At 47.3% G+C, this 19,325-nt stretch overlaps 1 protein-coding gene across 1 annotated transcript in view; it reads left to right on the top strand.

The window, feature by feature from the left end:
• The window catches only part of Cacna1e (calcium voltage-gated channel subunit alpha1 E), a 453,197-nt gene that overhangs the window by 172,340 nt on the left and 261,532 nt on the right, over positions 1 to 19,325 (top strand). Inside the window, 2 exon segments of the mRNA XM_047520455.1 lie at positions 6,186 to 6,291; positions 7,089 to 7,228. Of these exon segments, the coding sequence (XP_047376411.1) occupies positions 6,186 to 6,291; positions 7,089 to 7,228 (246 nt within the window).

The raw sequence follows: 19,325 nt of genomic DNA, 5'->3' as shown, positions 1-19,325 counted from the left end.
GAAGGGAAGGGAGAAACTGCAGTCACACAAGTCCTCATTAGCCGACTCAGAGGGACAGAGCAGAGAAGGGGTGTTTGGGAAGGTTGCCAGGAAAGTTTATGAAGTGAGGCTCCGAGAGAGACTACAGATAGGAGGCGAGGCCTCTTTGCAGTTTTCCAAGTGCTTTCCTGATCATTTCTTCATTTGGTCTGGTCCACCCCCTTTGTTCTCTGGCATTTGATCTCAGAAATCTTGTACCGATTTCCATGACCAACACCTTCCTCGGTACCCTCAGGTTGGGGTGTTTCTTTCTGTTGGTTTGGTGTTTTTCGTAACACATATTGCTTTAATTGAGTTTATGATTATAAATCAATATGTGCTCATCATAACACTCAGACAATGGATCAAGGAGGAAAGAAGAGAGTGAAATAGCCCCACTGCCCAAAGAAAACTCATTATCCTTCCTTCAGGAAGAACTCCTCCCCGCTTTCTGTCTCTCTGTGAACATTAAAGGGATCCTCTGTGCATGCTTGTTTCTTTTCTTTTCCTTTTCTTCTATTAGATAATGTATGCCCATGGTATACAGTACAGAAACTTCAAGTGGGTATACAGTGTAGAGAGAAAATGGGATTCTTTTTATAAGGATGATTTGGGCCCTGGTTTTCTTGTGCTATTCATTGATCAACTGATTATTAATTCGTTGACCTACTAAATAATAGTTTTGGGTGTCCACTATGTGTCCAGCACAGTGCTGGACAACAGGGACATGGGAGTGAAGGAGATCTGCCCTTGGCCCCCAGGCCTCCCTGCGCCACCAGCTCATTTGTTCAGGATCTCAAAGCATAAGCCATCTGGGCAGCCAGGGTTGGAAATTCTCCTTCAAAATATGCTTTGTGTCAGGCACAGACTATTAAGGCAGTCACTGAATTCCTGGACAGAGAATCAGAGTCTCATTCTGCCTGTGATTGCCTTGGGGGGTGCTGTTTGGGAGGCCATGTTGACGTGTTGCATCCTTTGACCCTTCCAAGTCTCGCCTGCAAGGCACGTTAGCTCGACTTGGGGGCCATTGTTTGCAGTTCAGCTCTTCCCTGTGGAGACTAGCAGAGCCTCTGTATATATTTTCATGTATATATTTATATACCAACAAGCTAGTGATCACTGTATTCACATTTGGGTAAAATAAAAATTTTAAGTTTATCATCAACAACACTTTTAACCCAGGAAGAACTCGGATACCTGCTTTGGAAAAAGGAAGCAAGTATTTTGAAGAGGAATGAGGACATTACCAAAGAGGAAAAATAATCAATGCCATTGTATTCACTGCTAATTCTAATAACAGATATATTTATGTTAAGCATTTCTCAGGAATTATTTTCTTCAGTCACCAGGTTACATATCAGGTGTTTAGTAGCATTCCCATTTTCAGATAAGAATGCTGAGGTGTAGAGTTAAATAGCCAATTCAAGGCCACTGAGCTAGTCAGATTTCAAATTCAGATGGTCTGACTCCTGGCCAGAGCTTTTAATCATGATCCTAATTGCTCATAGATGTGATTTTCTGATGCCTCATGTCCTGTGTATGAAGATAAAGTTGTCTGTGATTGTGACGAAGGCTGGCAAGAAGAAAAGGAGTCAGCCTGCAGTGGTGGAGTGAGCAGGAGCCCTGGCCTGAGCCAGAGCTCCTTTATAATGGATCCCCCATGGAGCTGCTCCTCCAGGGGACCCCTCTCCATTCCTTCCTGCACTAAACATTTATTAAGCTCCCACTGTGTACCAGGATCTCTGCTGAGCCCTGCCACTGATGAATAATGAACACCTGTTTTCTTCCCCCCTCCTCGCACCCAGGGGCACTCTGCCACCGAATTACAACCCGAGCCACTTTTTATTCTTTATTTTGAGATGGGTCTTGCTAAGTTGCTGAGGCTGGCCTCGAACTCGCAATCCTCCTGCCTCAGACTTCTGGGTCACTGGGATTATAGATGTGCACCATTAGACCCAGCAAACACCTGCTTTCAAGGTATAGTTTCGTTGGGAGATAAAGAAAATAAGTAATAAAAAATTATGCCATGTGTACAGAGAAATGAGGCACAAGGAGAAATTTCACAAAGTGACATTTCAGCTTGTACATGACATATGAGCAGAAAGGAGGAGAAAGGCCATGCAGGCAATAGAAAAAGTGCCAAGATGTAAAATATCTTTTCTTGGAGGCTTCCTCAGAAAGGGAAGTGGTTCAAACAATAACAACAAAAAGGATGTAATGTTGAGGGGCTGGGGCCCAGGCATGTTGCTATTTTCTTCTGCCTCCCTTCCCTGAGATTTTCCATTCTTCCCCTTTATTTCATCTAACCCACAGACATGTGGGATTTCTGTGGTCTCATCCTTGTTTCCACATCAGAATCTCACCTCGAATTTTTTTTTTTTTTTTTTTTTTTTGGTACTGGGATTGAACCCAGGGACACTTAACCATGGAACCACATCCCTAGCTCTTTTTTATATTTTATTTAGAGAGAGGATCTCACTGAGTTGCTTAGGGCCTAAGTTGCTGAGGCTGACTTTGAACTCACAATCCTCCTGCCTCAGCCTGAGCCACTGGGATTATAGGCATGTGCCACCATGTCCAGCTCACCTCATTTTTTTTCTTTTTAAAAATTTGTTCTAATTAGTTGTACATGATAGTAGAATGCATTTATGTAGTTTGATAAATCGTAGATAAATGGAGTATAATTTCTCATTTTTCTGATTGTACGTATTGTAGGACCACATTGGTCATGCAGTCATACATGTACATGATGTAATGATGTCTGTTTCACTCTACTGCCCTTACTACCCCCAGACCCCTCTGCTCCCTTCATTACCCACTCTACCTCATCTAAAGTAACTCTATACCCCAGAATGAATTCATCTGGAATTCTAGATCTGCAAAACCTCAGGGACACTCTCTGTAGGGAATGTGCATTTGTAAAATTTTTAAGCCAAAGGTTTACTTCTCTGAATGGGTCTTTATACATTAGACAGTAGGCAGAGGATTTGTCTGGAACAGGAAGTGGGACCAGGGTCCTTCCAGAATCTGTGAATTCAATGCTCACTTTTTGATTCTAGTGTCTGGGGCCTTGGGCAGCACTAGTCTTGGAGACCTTGTGACTTTTCAATCATCAGATACTTGACCAGTGACAGGGAACTGACTCATTAGCCACTGGGGCCATGGGCCCTCCTCCTGGGCTGACCATCCTTCAGGGGTGAAGGCCACACTTTCCCTATAAGCCTCTCACATCTGCGTTTGGACTAGTTGAGCTTCAAGTTCTTTGCAGGGAGCTACAGATGGAAACGATCTGGCCAGGAAGATGCAGGTAGGGAGGAGAGAGCAAGGAGCAAAGAGCAGGGCCGGCGGGGAGCTGCAGCAATCCAAGTGGGCATCGCTGGGCAGAGTGTCCTCGGGGGTGCACAGCTACCGGGACCTGTCTTGCCTGCGGTCTCAGCACTGGGAGCTCATGTGCTTCTAGGCTGTGGTTAGCATGTTCAGGCTTTTAGGGGAAGAAGGCTCCACAAAGCGTCGTAGACCCAAGCAGCGCCATGAGAGCTGGTGGCATCTGTAGCTCAATTCCAGGTCTGCCTCCCAGGGCAGGCCCTGGCCACTCAGAGGTACTGAGTGGGTTTCTGAGCTTGTGTGGAGTGCTTGAAGCCATGGAATGGCTGGTGAGGCCCATACCTTTATCAACGAGGGTGATATGAAGAGGCATTAGTTTCCCGTCAGAGCCACCAGCCCGCCGCCTCCTCCTCCTCTTGGGGACTGGCAGTGAGACTTGCCCAATGTATCAGGGCTCTCCAAGTATTTTTCTGTGAACACCGCTCCCGAGGGGTGCTCTGAAAAATGGGATCTGTGGTAAAACAAGTTGGGATATTCTGTGTTCTGTTCCCAGTTCCTTCCCTCCCTCTTTCTCTGTGTGTGTGTGTGTGTACAGGTGTATACTGTATACAGTGGCATCAAAAGCTTCAAGAAGTCCTGGTGGGAAGAAACCCGCTTACCTCTACTGACCCAAGCTTTCCCTCATTGCTGTCGTTTGGTGACCTCCCATAGCACTGGTGTTTTATAGCCTACATGGTAGGAACAGTGCCCTAAACGTGCTCCACTTCCGTTGTCATTCATCGGGGCCTTGCAGGCCTGTTGGCAGGTCCCTTTCTGGGCCGACCACCCAGGCCGTTTTCAGGGACGGGCATAGGTTCCTCAGTCATGGTTCCCACCATGTTCTCTCTTCATTTTGCCAGATGAGTCTGGGGATTCTGGGTTTTTGCACCAGGCCCAGGACAACCTGGCATGTTCAGGGATCTTGTGGGATACCAGGATCTGTCGTGGTCCCTTGTCACTCTACATTTGAGAGCTCTGAGTTAGAGCCACCAACCATGGTGGTGAAGAGCGCTCCTCTGTGATCAGTGGACTCTGGTGGCCTTGACAGGGTGTAGGTAGGGGGTCTTGTCCTAGGAGGGCAGACGTGCAAGCTGGGTGTGTTCCTGCAGCATGCTTCACTCTCAGGGCAGATCTTGGTATCTGGAGAGTTGCATGGAGGAGTGGCCAGGGCAGCTGAGGGACTTCCACACAGTGAGGCGCCCCTCAAACTGGGAAGGCTTAAGTAAACACAGTGGGGTGTGGAGCCATGTCTGCCTTGGAGGCCCTCCGAGGTCCCTCTGGTTTTCAGATCCGGTGGCTGGGCCACAGGGAAACAGAGGTCCACAGAGCTGTTCCTGAGGTCGAAGTGCGGTGGTACTGGAGATGTGTGGGAAGGAAGGACAGCCAGCTGCTGGAGAATGCCTGTGACTCAGGGTGCACAGTGACGGGGGAGGGAATGGCACTGCCAAATGGGAAGTAAAAGGACTTGAGTTCCCAAGTAGCCCGTTACCTCCCCCCGCAGCCTCCAGGCCAGCACCCGGTCCAGAGCGACTGCTTTGGCCCCTTGCATCTACGTGCATACTTGCCCTCTGCCCACAGAGTGCCTTGTGTCCAGCCCTTCCCCCAGATGTCCTGAGTGCTCATTTAACATTGTCATTGACACAAATATCACAGCAGGGAAGGGATGGGGGGCTCCTGGGGATATATTTATGATTTGCTCTTTTATTGGAATTGGGGGCTCCCGGCCCTGTGTACATCCTACAAGCCAGCCTGGGTCTGTGAGGAGACAAGAATGGTCCCTGCCATTCTCTCCTTTTGCCAGGTCTGCTACTCTTCTCTTCTGCTGAGATTCTGGAATCTTCCGGAGCACAGGTTGCTCTGCAAGACCAGTCACCATGTCTTGCGTGAGTTTGTCATAACAGTAGCTGCAGAATGAAATCCCAACCTGCAGAATGACTGGGCTCTGGAAGCCAGTGATTCCCTCTTTCTCTCCTTTCTAACAATCACCTCACCTCCCCCGAGCTTGCAGCAGAATCTTCCTGCAAGAGTCAGGATGCCAGACTTGAGTCATAGTCCTGTTTTTCAAAAGGGCAGAGAGAGCCCCTCACCTATCTTCAGAAAAATATAACAGAAAAAAAATCTGCATTTATTTAAAGATTGGATCCTAGAGAACTGAACTTGGCCATCTTCAGTTCAGACTCGGGCTATGTCTTTCGGTTCCCTATGGAGGTGAAAGCTTAGGAGGAAGTGAGCGGGGGTGGGGTGTGTACGAAGCAATCTTCTCCTGGCCCCATGAAGTATTTTTCTGATATTAAAGTAGAAGGGAGCTGATACGAGGAGAGCAGTTTCTTTTCCAGGGGGCTTTTCTTTCACTCAGTCCTGCGGAGGTTGTAGAGAAAGCTCCAGGTGTGATTACCAGAGGGCAACAGACAGTCACAACTGGGTGTCTGCTGAAGCATGATTACACAATCCAGGGGTTTGCTGTGGCATTAATCATGCTTCCCCTTCTTCCCCGCCCCTCGCAGCCCAGGGTGGTTCCTGGGTTTGTCTTGGAATTCACTCAGTGACTGTGTCTGCCCTGTGCCCGACTCTCTTATGCCCTGGCTATGTCCTTCTCTTTGAGAAGACACTTTGTGTTCTAGACCAGTGCCAATGGCCAGGTTTCACATGGTAGGAACCACGCACTGTCCTGCTTGCCAACATGAAACAGGCAAACTCTGAGGCCCCTTGGGGTTGATAAAGCTTGTGGGTTTCTGTGCACCACCATCTTGGAGGTGGTATTCCCTCTCTCAGGTGAATTTGTTCCTTAACTCCTCCCTTCCCACGCCATTCGAGTACATGATCCTGGCCACCATCATCGCCAACTGCATCGTCTTGGCCCTGGAGCAGCATCTTCCGGAGGATGACAAGACCCCCATGTCCCGAAGACTGGTATGTGCTTCTCTCTTTCTAGCCTTTCTCTCCCTCTCTTGCTCTTCCTTGGTTCCCTTCTCCTTAGCTCCATTGCCCTCCCGGCTCCCCTGCCACCCCCGTCCCCTCACCCCCACCCCCTGCAGTTCTGTGAGGAGTTTGTTCTTTGCCAAGGGACAAGTTAGCAACAAACCCCTCAGGGACTTACAGGGAAGAGAGGGCACTGCAGACACTCTTGTGTATGCTGCGTGGCAGCCAGGCGAGAAAGAAGGGCAGGCACGAGGGCTATGTGCCTCATTCCTCTTTCCTAAGGGACTTTTGAAGTAGGAGGAGAAAGGGAGGGAAGAGGAGAGAAGGAAGCTCAGGACGTGTGTGTTGGTGCTGAAGTCCATTTTCTCCCTTAAGAACTGACTGACGTGTCTAAGGTATTGCTCCTGAAGAGAGCAACAGACTACTTCAAATCCAGATGTGCCGGTGAGTGACTGCAGACTGATTGCCTGGGCACCAGAGCCCTGAAGTCCTCACCTGGTATGCAGATCAGTGGCAAAGAAGCCAGCTCATTCAGGGCAAAGCCAGGGCCACCGTCAGGGACCCTGGGCGTGACCCCACGTCTGTCCATTTCAGCATCTGGCCCCTTGCTCCATGAGTCACAGAACATCTGTAGCCCCAGTTTCTTTGTGTCCTTCAGCACCCTTGCTTTCTACCTGCATGGGGCTGGCCCAGCATGGACAGGTGGGAGGTGGCCTGGGTGAGACTTTGTGGGTGTCTGATCAAGTGCAGTCCTTGCTTACTGCTGCCTTTGCTCCTTGTCCCCACAGGAGAAGACAGAACCGTATTTCATTGGGATCTTCTGCTTTGAAGCTGGGATCAAAATTGTGGCCCTGGGGTTCATCTTCCACAAGGGCTCGTACCTCCGCAACGGCTGGAACGTCATGGACTTCATCGTGGTCCTCAGTGGGTGAGTCCTCTCCCTCGCTCGACTTCCTCGTGAGTGTGGGGAGCTTGTGGCGTCATGACGTGCCTGTGCAGGGAGCCCAGGGTGGAAAGAGCAGAGAGTGGAACTTGGAGAAGAAAAAGTTTAAGATTCCCCCGGGGGCTGCTTGTTAGGTGACCCTCCTGGTGAGGAGTAGGGGCAGTGCCTGTGGCATTGTGGAAACGCCTGTGGCCTTAGGCAGAGGCCGTGGGACTCCCAGGCAGCCCTGGCTTCCCATTCTTGCTCGGCTGGCTTGCTGAATACCCACTTCTCTGGGGAGGGCGCCGTTCACTGGAGCACACAGCTTGCCCTAGCCTGAGAGGCCACCCCAAGGAAGAGCCCAGAGATGTAGGCAAGGGCAGTTTTGTTGGGACTTGGAGAAGACCCCAGCCATATTTTCTGAACTGATAATTAAGACTCATGTACTGACAATAGAACTTTTTAATGATTTGCAGATTGATCAATAGCATAAAATTGAATTACATTTAAATGTCTGACAAGGCATTCCTTGGAAATTAATATAGTAATGCTATATTGGGACTAACCCAGTGTCACAGGAGCATATGTGATGGCAGTATGTTTAGTTAAATATTTGATAAATCTCTCCTAGGGTATGAATTGAGTATGAGGACGTTGGGCTGACCCAGTGCCATTGGCGGCGAATGCATTGGACCTTGGCAGCGGTGGATCTGGGCATGCTGCCTGGGGCTTCTATGGCTTGTGGGTCTTTGTGTCAGATGGTTCTCGGGCCTGTGGGACAGGGGCAGTCCTGTGAGGGTGTGGCAGCCAAGGGTGTGGCATGGAAATTCTCTTATCCAGCTGCCTAGCAGCCAGCTGTACAATATGGAGAGGAAAAAAGAGATGGCATAGAAAACTGAGTTGGAGGAAATATGTAGTCCCCATTATGACTGACTAGGAGGAGAGGGGAGAAGAGAGGAACTCTCCCCACGTAATAATCGGGGTAAGGGGAGGTGAAGTCTGGGAAGAGTAAGGGCTTGGAAACCACCACATCTATTCATTGTCTTGTGGATGAGACACAAGACTGATATTTTTAACCTTTAGACCAATTGTGACTAAATGAAAGAGAAATAGTTGAAGATATAATGGATCGAAATATAGATTACAAGCAACCCGATGTTAATAAAGGGAATGCGTAAAGAGTGGCCACAGGCCACTCATCTGTTGCTGCACAAAAGGATTTTATAGAGGTTGTTTTTCTAAAAAGAAAAAAAATCCTCTGCATTTTAGTATGATTTAGTAAATGAAGATACATTTTGTACATAGTGTTGCAGAAGTACATTGTCACAGAAAATGCAGCACACCTGGACAATGTTTTACATGACACACAGTGCATTAGCAAGGGCTACCTGAGAGTCTGAGCCATTTAAAAACACTATGAGTCTGTCTAGAAGAAAAGGGCTATAGTGTATGTGAGTGAAGAGGGCTCGTGCTGAGTTCTACATATTCAGTGACCATTTGAAATTTCTTGTCCAGTCCACTTATTTTTATCCTAAACTATTATATGTCCACTAAAGAAAATACAGAAAAATCAGAAGAAGGATTAAGAAAAATTCCCAAGTTTTTTGTGGCGTTTGCACCCAGCCCTTTAATGCCAAACACACTTTCTTTTAGATGCTTGTAATTTTGCTGACTTTCTCAATAGAGTACAAGCATCTCACATCTTATTCCGTATTCTGGTAAAAATCTGTAATGACTGATCAGCAGTTCGTTAAATAGATGTACACAGCTTCTTGTTTTTGTGATTATTTGACACTTAGATTGCCTTCTGTTTTTTTGCTGTGATAAATAATGATTAAAGATGCTCCAGTATATGTCTTTTGTATGTCACATTTTACCAGACGTTTTGACAGGGTAAAATGCAGTCAACCTCTGTTTCAGTGGATTCTATGTAGTGGTTTCAAGCCAGCAGGGACCCAAAATACTCAGAAAAAAATTGAGTCTGTCCTGAGCATGCATGTACTTTTTTCCTTGTCATTATTCTCTAGACAATACATTATAACCACTCATTAGATAGCATTTAATGGTATTAGGTGCTGTAAGTAATTTAAAGATGATTTATAGCGTACAGAAGGTAGGGTATGCCTAAGTTTTATGTAAATATTATGCTATTTTATATAAAATATGTGAGTGTGTGCAGGTTTTGGTTCCCTAAAGGTCTTGAAACCCCCTCCTGTGACTGCCACAGGTCAACTGTACTTCACAGGGGAACTGCTGTTCTGGTGTGGAGTCTGGGAAAAATGATGGGTGAGGGGAGGTAGAGGAACCAGACCATTTGACTGGACAAGAGAAGGCCAAAGGGGACTGTAGTAGGGGTTGTCATGCTGTTGAAGGACTAGATTCTTGGGGACCACAGGGCTCTTTGGTTGAGCAGGTTCTGCATTCCTTGCCTGTGTGTCCAGGTGGTGTCCAAGAGTGGGTACAGGTGCCAAGCGTGGCCAAGTCAGTTGTCCTGCCTGGCTGTCTGCCCAACCTTCTCATCTCCCTCTCCTAGTGGCTCTTCAGACTTTGCTGGCTGTGTGGTGGCTTTGCTGGCTCCTCCTTTCCACCTGAACCAACAGGGTTTTGTTTCTGGTCTCCATCCAGACCTACTGTTTAGCCTCCTGCCCAGCATCTCCAGGTCTCTTTCCCCTTAATTCACATGTGAAGAGACTCCAGGCAAAGGGTTGGCACTCTTGCAGCCCTGCTGAGGGCTGAGACTGTGGTTCTAGCCTCCAGAACAGATGATCATGTTTGGTATTACATTCATGGGGAGTGTTCCTCTACCACGTCTGGTCACCCTAGGATGCACATCATCTCTGAAGTCAGCCTGCATCTTACAGTTGGGGCATGGCAGAGTTTAATTGGTGGTGTGTCGCTTCCTTTCTTTCTTAGTGGTACATTAAATTATGGGATATTTTACCATTATGAGGGTCTTAGTTTTAATGAAACATGTTGTAATGCCAACCTAGAGAGGCAGACAGAGCAGACTTCAGGGATGAGTCATCTGGTATTCTGAGAGGTTAAGCCATTTGCCCCAGATCACCTGCTTGTTGGCAGCGGAGCCAGGAGTTTGAATCATGGCCTCTGATCCAGGGCTGATGATTTTTACCCCTGCCCCAGGCAGCCTCCTCTCCAATACCCTTTTGCCTTCCTGAACCTGCACCTGCAGTGTAGTCCCAGCTGACAGCTCTTACTTCCCACCTCATCTCCAGGTGTCACCTCACATTTTACTCTGTGCACAGGAGGAGTGACAGGTGCTGGAGCGTGACACAGTGCCTCAGGGCTGAGGCTGCACAACGTCTCAACTCCCAGTGTTGATGGAGCGGAGGAGGAAGGTGGGAAGGGAGGCGGGTACTGCGGTGTCAGACAGCTGGCTCAGCAAAAGACCTTTCATCCTGGACCTTTGCTAAGGGACAGATATTTGGGAGGCCTGGGTCACCACCTTTTGACTGCCATATTGACTGTCTAACCTTTATTATTCTTAGGCCTATATGTTGAGGGTGTTTGTGGTTCAGAAAGTACATTTATGTTTATTACTTCATCTAATCTTCATAATCACATAAAGGAATATTCTGCCTCTATTTTCTGCTGCTATAGCAGAATACCTGAACTGGGTAACTTATAAAGAGCAGAGGTTTCTTACAATTCTAGAGGCTGAGAAGTCCAGAAAATTGGCACTGGCATCTGGTGAGGGCCTTCTTGCTGTCATAACATGGCGGAGGGCATCACATAATGAGGACGCTCATATCAGAAAGAGAACAAAATCAGCTGAACTCATACTGCATCAGGAGCCCATTCTGCCATAACTAACCCACTATGCAAATGACATCCTTAGTCTATTTATTATGGCAGTGCCTTCATGACCTGGTCACCTCTTAAAAGTGCCACCTCTTGCTACAGTTACAATGGCAATTAAGTGAGTTTTGAAAGGGACATTCAAACCACAACAGGGATCATTTAAAGCTTTTTATAAATGAAGAAACTGAAGTTCAGGGAGGGCATGTGACTTGGTATTAGTCACTAGACCCAGAACTTGAGCCAGCTGTCCTGGATCCAAGTTCCCCCTTCAGTATTCTTCATTGCCACATCATCAGTCACCTCACAACCTCCAGGCATTGTGGTCCCAAGGCTCTTTGAGTTCACATTCCTTTGGTCCCCTTGAAGCAGTGTGTGTTGGGGGCCAGGGAGAGGCATAATCAGGCCAGCGTTCCCAGACCACAGCTGGAGCTGCCTGGTTTGAAGCGGGCAAGAGCCCATGTGTTCCTCTTAGGACTTCTCTCTATGACTGAGAAGGCATCTTACTTAACTCTTGGCATAATGTGGTTTGATGCATAAAATCTAGGTCAGAAGGTCCAGCTGATTTTGTTACTAATTGGCTTTTTTATTCACTCATTCTTTCACCCTTTCATTTACTCAGCCAAACTATTATTGTTGAATGTGGGCAGAAAAACTGGGATTGAGTATCACCAAAGTTAATGTGCTTTCATTTCTGCTGAAAAATATGGCATTTGCCATTTGAAAAACTTTGGTCTTACAGAACTTGGAAATCTCTTTGCCTTGGTAACAAAGAGATGCTATTTCTAAACACGTGTCAGGCCATCTAGACTTGAAGTCACCATTATACATTAGTCTTATAAGAAGTTATAAACCTGAAGTGGATGGATAATGAGGAGGAGCATGAAAACTTAAGGGCACCCTTAGTCCATGGGCAAGAACAGGGAAATGGGGGCAGGCCTGTGTCTCAAGACCTCTGTTCAACTCTGTGTGCCCAGTGTCTGGCATACAGTTGGTATTTAATAAATGCTAAGTGGATTGAGTACTTGCTCTTCCCCAGATTCTCCTGTTGTCTGTAAGATACAGAGGAGAGTGCTGAGAGCTGCCCAGGTCTGGGGAGAGAAGGGCTGTCTGTGCCCACACCTTCCCTTTGGTCTCCCTGGGTTCCCTGTCCACAGCTCCACATGCCCAACCTGCTCACATTCTGATTTCTAGGGAAATGGAAGCTGGAGCTCACTCCTTAGGCCATTTAAGAGGTGTTGGGCTTTCGGTCAACTGGGCCTGCTTACCATGTTCTCAGCTTACCACATGGCGAGTGCTTCCTGGGTGAGGGGGTGAGGTCAAGACTGAATTCTGAACAACTTGAAAACATAAAATTTGAGCTCTTTCTTTCCACATTACTTAGGATTATATATATGTCAAATGTAATTGCTATTGTTTCTGCATCCCAGATATGACGCTCTTTAATTAAATATAACAGTTGTGTTTTTGAGGAAAAAATAAAAAAGGACTGAATTGTGAAGAGCCAACCTTCCAGAGGCAGCTGTGGGAGGGGGTGGGGGGGAAGGGAGGAGAAAGCTGCAGTCAGTGGGACATCACCTGGCAGTTGTCACATAATACAAGTTGGCATGTATTGAACCATGTGGCAAAGACTGCATTTTATAAATATTATTTCTAATCCTAAAATGTGGCCCCACAAGGTAAAAATTGTTAGGTTCAATTATTACCCAGGTCCATCTTACAGATGAGTAAGCTAAGGCACAATTTAAGCAGCTTGCTCAAGTCTACATGGTTGGTATAATAGTCTCCCTTTATCCACGGATTTGCTTTTTAGTTTGTTACCTGTGAGCAACCACGGTCTGAAAACATTTAGTTGAAAATTCTAGAAGCAAACAATATGTAAGTTTTAAAAAGCCATTCTGAGTAGCACGGTGAGATCCTGTTCCATTTCGCTCCATCCTGCCTGGGGCATTCATGATTCCTTTTTCCAGAATGTCTGTGCTATATACACTACCTGCCAGTAAGATACTTAGCAGCTGCTCTGTTATCAGATCCACCTTCATGGTAGGAATCGTAGTGCTTGGGTTCAGTTTACTCTTATTTTATTTCACAGTGGCCCCAAATTGCAAGAGTAGGGATGCTGGCAGTTTTATTACAGTACGTTTTATTAATCATTCCATTTTATTATTTTGTTATTACTGTTAATCTTTGATTATATAAATTTATAAATTAAACTTTATGACAGGTATTTATATGTAGAAAAATCCAACATACTTGGAATTCAGTACTATCTGCAGTTTTAGGCATCTACTGAGAATATTGGAATGGATCCTAATAAGGATTAGGGGGTCATTTGTATATGATAAAGGCATGGTTTGAGCCCAGGTCTGTCTGCCTTCAGTGCTGGGCGACCTCCCTGAGTCACACTGGCCCCTGAGCTCTGAGATGGCGCCAGCTGTTCCTGTACTGCTGGGGAAGTGTAGCATTCTTGTTTCCCTTGTGTGTCTTCAGGTTCAGGTGCAAAGTGGAAGGTGTGCTGGCCTTTGCGTTCAGGGAATCTTATTTCCCATGTGTGTCAAAGCGCTGGTGACATCACAGAGCTACTCTTGAGTTCAGGGCTCCGCTTAGGTGGTGGACTCTTACCATCTACTTTCCCACCAAATACAAGCAAATGAGCTCAGAGATGCTCTGTCTCAGTTTTGCCAGCTTTTTGGACTGAGATGACCTCTTTTGATTACTCTCCCAACTATGGGGGGCATTGTGCAAGCTCTGGAAGCGAGCATGCATGTCTGCCCATGGTCAAGGTCATCACCCCAGGCCCAGGCAGTCACTTGGGAGATATTGTTGAGTACCTACAATGTGCAAGGCACACTACTAGGTGTGGGTGGGTAAGTGTAAGTGTCCCCACCAGGGACAGTTAGGCCACATGTCATGAACCCCAAGAAGAAGGGCATCTGACCTTGCTCTGAGGTGCTGGAGAGAACTTCTTGAAGGAAGTAACATTTAAGTGGAATGTGACTCATTCCATGTGGGACTTAGCTGAACAAGGAAGGAGAAGGGCTTTGCTTGGAGAAAGGACCTGTATACAAATGTCTGGAGGATGGGCGGTATGGAGAGACACAGACGGACAGGAGGCCCACTCCAGGAACTTGGGGAAGGGAACCGTAGAGAGCTCAGGGGTTGGGCCATGCGGGGGAGTGCATACCGGAACCAGGGGTGCAGGGAAACCCTGAAAGCTTTGTGCAGGGGGTGGAATTCTAGTTCTGATTCTGAATGCTGCATGTCTTTTTCATTTCCTTTTTTTACCCTGGAATCACTTGAGGAAAGGCATAGAAAAGAGAAGGGAGCCATCTCTCCATCTTCGGCTGCAGTTTGGAAGAATGTGCATAAGCTAGCAGAGAGAGGGAGACAAAGGGAACTGGGGAGAAGGGAAGAAGAGCCAAGGGGGTGCTGCAGAAGGGCTGGGAGCTGCCACCCTGCGTCCCCAGCTTCTTGCCAGTGGCATATGCAGAGTGGTTTAGCCCAAAGCCTGTTGGTAGGAGGACGATATCTGGAGCTAAATATATATCGATAGGTATTTTTAGCGGGTTTTCTGTAAGAAGGCTGCCCTAACATATGAGTTTCCCTAGCAGCTAAAGATCGAGGAAAGCACAATTTTCCTCTGGGAGCATTGTCTCTCTAGTGCTGAGAATGTGGGGGAGGTGTTGGGAACGCAGTCCCGGGGGCCCCCCGGCCCAATTCACCAACCAGTGATGACAGTGCAAGAGCTCTGGGGGTTTATATAGCCTCTCCATCCGGGGAACTGGCGGGAGTTTGCAGATCTACCATTTGCTCTCCCTTTCTGCTCTAGGTGGGCAGAGCCGGTAAGTGGGGGCAAGGAAGGAGTAGTTGGGGGGACACGTGGGGGCTTGTCATTTTGGAAATGGGAGACTGAAGCTGAGTGAGGAGACCGGAGGGACTGGAACCCAGGCAGAAGACCACCAGGAATGCAGCCTTGAGGCTGAGGCGAGAGTTCTGGAGTCCTTAGGCTTCGCTGCTCAGATTTTTCTCCCAGCAGAGTTGGTGGCTGCTGCCCTGACAGACCTCCACCTCCTCCCTGGCTTTTTGTTCGTTTCTGGCTCCAGGCGGGGGGATTGCATTGCTACACATGACATCTTCTGTCAGAACAGTGCTGTGTTCCAGGGTGCTTCCCCCCAGAGGAGTCAAGGTGGAAAAGATGAGGTCAGGACGCAGGGTTTTGTTTGTTGCTCTTATTCTTTGTTCTTAGAATGCAGAAGTTAGATTCAGGGGACGAGGTAGGCAAGAGGCAAAATGTGAAACTCAAAGGTGTCTGCTTAGCTCTCTGCTGAGGACAAACCCAGTGGCTCCAAATGTGAGTGAGTTAGTAGCTGACTGGTCATTTGAGCTGGGATGACTCCTTGGGTGGTGGGCAGTTTTTTCTCATATATGAACTTTGTCTTTTTTCCATATTGAGATGCCTCATGGGTCACCTGAACAGGTATTTCTTGTGTACCTAGAACATAGTAAGGTTCTAGGTGTAAGACATTGGTGTTGGATGGTTTTTCATTCCTGAAAGACTTCTTGCCACCCCTGTTGGTAGCAGCTCAATCTGGAGAGAACAGAGAAGGACCTGAATTGGTTTTGATGTCAGCAAGGAGGAAGCTTCAAAATCCCCAGGTGGTTTAGTTTGGGACACTTTTTCCCTTGCTGTACATTCACTAGGGTGATTTAAGGAGAGAATTATGGAAAGGTGGTTTCTGAGTCAGACCACCCTCCTGGGCCTGGAGCTCCTATCTTAAGGCAGTGAAATGCATACACTCTTATGCACATGCACAGGTGTATATGGAGAGGGAGGAAGGAGAGGCGAAAATTCTGAGGCATGTTTGCAAAATAGACGACGGATATAGTAGCAGTGCTCATGCTACAGATTTCCAAGAAAGAATTGAGAATTAAAAAAGAGCACTTTAAGTTTTCATTCTCTGGATGCAAAAGCATCTCCTGGCTTAGGTAGAGGTGTGTGCACTTGTGTCTATGGTATAAATCTGGTCCACAATCAAGTAGAGATGATCCGGTGTGAACTGTGAAACACAATGGCCTTATTTAATTCGTGTGTAACTGAAGTCAAGAAGTAGCAGGTACGTTCAGCGCAGAGTGGTTTTCAGAGGGGAAGGGTGAGGTGGGACAGTGCAGATGATAGGATAAACAGGGTGTGCTTCCAAAAGAGAACAGGAAGACAGTTCAAGTCTGAAGCTGTAAAGCTCAATCGCTGAATTTTAGATTTGAGAGAATGATCAATTTGCCCAACTTCCCTTCCTTCACTAATTTTTTTTTTTTTTTCAGAGAAGAGAAAACTGAGATGGAGTTCTCCCAGGGTCTTAGAGAGGGGATGTGCAAGCCATTCTGGAATCTGTTTCTGTAAATCCAAATGCAGGCCCCGTTTGCAGTTATGGTCTACTCCCCTTGGTGATGGGAATCCGCTGCCTTTGGGTTATGATTTCAGCCATCAAGAGTGGGGTGTTAAGAAATGAGATTCTCGATTATTTGGCTGGCACCCATATGCACACCTTACATGGACGCAGAGCTTAATTTAGTGAGCTGACTGATTCAGAGCCCTGGGTTCTGGTGCTGGCCCTCCATTCCTTCTGTGCCCCAGGTGATGCTACACCTGCTCTGCTTCAGTTTCCGTTACGCAGTTTCGTTGGTGGACTGAAGGTAACACCTGCCCTCGCTGCCTCATCAGGTCTCATGAAAAGCAAACTGGATAGCAGCAGTGCTGATGGGGACAGCTCCCGTTTTACCACCAGCTCACACATCTTATTTTAAACGGGGAAGCCTTCGCGTATGCAGTCGCTTATACAGCCAAGCATGGCTTCAGGAGGGGGTAGCTCCTGAGAAACATGTCGTTAGGCAGTGTCACATCAGGCAGGCATGGTGCATGGCTGTGACCTCACTAGGCCCACTGTCACACACGTGGTCCATAGACAGGACTATCTTCCTGCCACACATGACTGTATTATTTTAAATATAGAACATAAGGCAAGGTAGATATTATTCCCATTTTCCAGATAAGGAAAACAGAGGTGAAGTCACTCGATCAAGGTCAAACAGCTACTAAGGGTGGGATGGCATTCTAATTCTATTATCATCGATTCTAAAGCCCTGGTGTGTCTCCTGCACAGCCAGCCTCCCCCACAGAACAGAAAAGCCAAATACCAAGTCAGCGAACAACAGTCCCTCCCCCGGAACAGTGATACTGTGAAGATAAATGTTAAAATGTACGTAAAGCACCTGGAGTGTGGTAAGAAAAAGACAGGTATAAAAACTGAAATATTCAAATTACACGATTCTGCGGACCTCGCTGGGTCCTCTCTCTAAGACTTGCAACCGCAGAGACAAATTTCACTGAAGCCTATTGCAGATTCTGAAGCTATGCCTAATTAAAAAAATTCAGCTTTTATTATTTTGTGTCAAGATCAAGGTTTACTACAAACCAATCAATGGGATTCATCACCCTTCCTTTTTGGAGTGTGTCTAATGTAATCACTCGAGTAAAGTCAGCTGTGGGTTATAAACAAGAATGAGAAAGCTGTTAGATAGGAAACACAGGGCAGAAGCCTTCATTTTAAACTTTAGGACAGGGAGGCCCAATGTCTTCTAGAGTCCCTCCTCAGGGCCTCCCTTTCTTTGTCTCTTTCTGGCCCCCCAGTCTCTTCCCCACTTCACACAAATCACTCACAGGTGAGAGGGGCTGCCCCTTCTCTCCCACGTGTGGACATCACAGAGGGAGGCCACGGCCAAGGTCCTCTTGCTTCAGCAGGGATGGCCAGTCTGAGAGACTGGCTCAGAGCAGGGCTGAGCTCTGAGTTCCTCCCCCATGCCTTTCATCTCCTTCCTTCTCGGCTGCCACTCTTCTGACAAGAGACTGGGCCTTGGTGACAGAAGACAGAGCAAAGGGCTCAAGGTCATGGCTTTTCTTCATGGCCTCTAACTCTGGGACAGTGACTGGGAGACAGAGTGGCAGGTGTGACTGTTTCACACTTCAGGTTGCATCTGAAGTCCTTTCATAATGATTCAGGTCACCACGGGAAACACACACATTTCACCTCTGTCCCTACCATGGCTCTCACTCAGGTCCAGCTGGTCCTGGTGGTGGGGGTGGGCCTTCCTCAGCTCAGCACCAGTTGGGGGAGCTGAAAAAAACTGGTTTTGGGGTCTCCGTTGAGTTCTAATAGACATCTGGGTGAAAGGGAAGCAACCAGAATCATGCATCTCTAGCACTGGGCCTACTTAGTGCTAACCCTGCCTGTTGCCCCCGCATGAAATTTTGAATAGTAGGGTGAGGGAGGACTTAGGAGTCAGAAGCGGGAAGGAAGGATAGAGGTAGCCAATATTACTGAGCGTATCCTGTGTTCAAACATGGTGACGATTGCTGGGGATACAGCAGTGGACAGAAACATAGTTTCTGTCGTCTTAGAGCTTGCTATCTAGTAGAAAAGACAGATACAAACTGATTGGTTTAGTGGTGTTTTAAGCACTGCAGAGGAGAGGGATAGGGTGCTGGGGGAACTTTCAGTTTGGAACCTAACATAATCTGAGGGAGGAAGGTCAAGGAACTGGTGGTGACTGAGATCCACACTGAGTTGCAGAGAGCTAGGATAACGAAAGACGAGGGAACAGGGTGGGACGAGGGGAGTCTGGGGCAGAGGATGGGGCAGGTGTGTGCAGGGCTGGTGATGGGAGATGCCACAGAAGTGTGGCCATGGTTACAGTAGCCTGAGGGAGGATGGAAAAAGAGGTGGGGACCACATCCTCCAGGGCCTCATTGGCATTGCTAGGGATTTTCAGTGGCCAGCCATTGAATGGTTCCAAAGAGGACAGTGGACACATTTGCAGGGAAGGTGCACTGTTCGCTGATTCCAGGTCTGCTCAGGAATTAGGGACTTGGCATGAATGTCCTCCAAGAGTCTTCTCTTCTGCCTCCTCCTCCCAACTTTGGCCCTCACCTATCATTTCATTTAACTTATTGGAGCTGCTCCAAAACCCAGTCTGTAGACCTCATAATCTAGCTCATTATGTTCTCAATATGTGTTAACCTGCCCAGAGTGGAGACACGGTCTCTGCCCTCTGAGATCACACTCCGAGCATCTCCTACCGATTCAAATAATGGGTAAGAATTGATGAGTGTGTGGGCTTTTATTTTTGATGTTCAGCAGAGAAATTATTTTAAAAATGCTTTGCCAAGAACATTGCTATATGATTATTATGATTTTTATTTTCCAAATAGAACAATAGTCAAAAGATCAAGCCA

Source organism: Sciurus carolinensis, chromosome 12 (assembly GCF_902686445.1).
Source record: "Sciurus carolinensis chromosome 12, mSciCar1.2, whole genome shotgun sequence".
Classification (NCBI taxonomy): Eukaryota; Metazoa; Chordata; class Mammalia; order Rodentia; family Sciuridae; genus Sciurus; species Sciurus carolinensis.
This window is presented reverse-complemented; position numbering and strand designations above follow the sequence as displayed.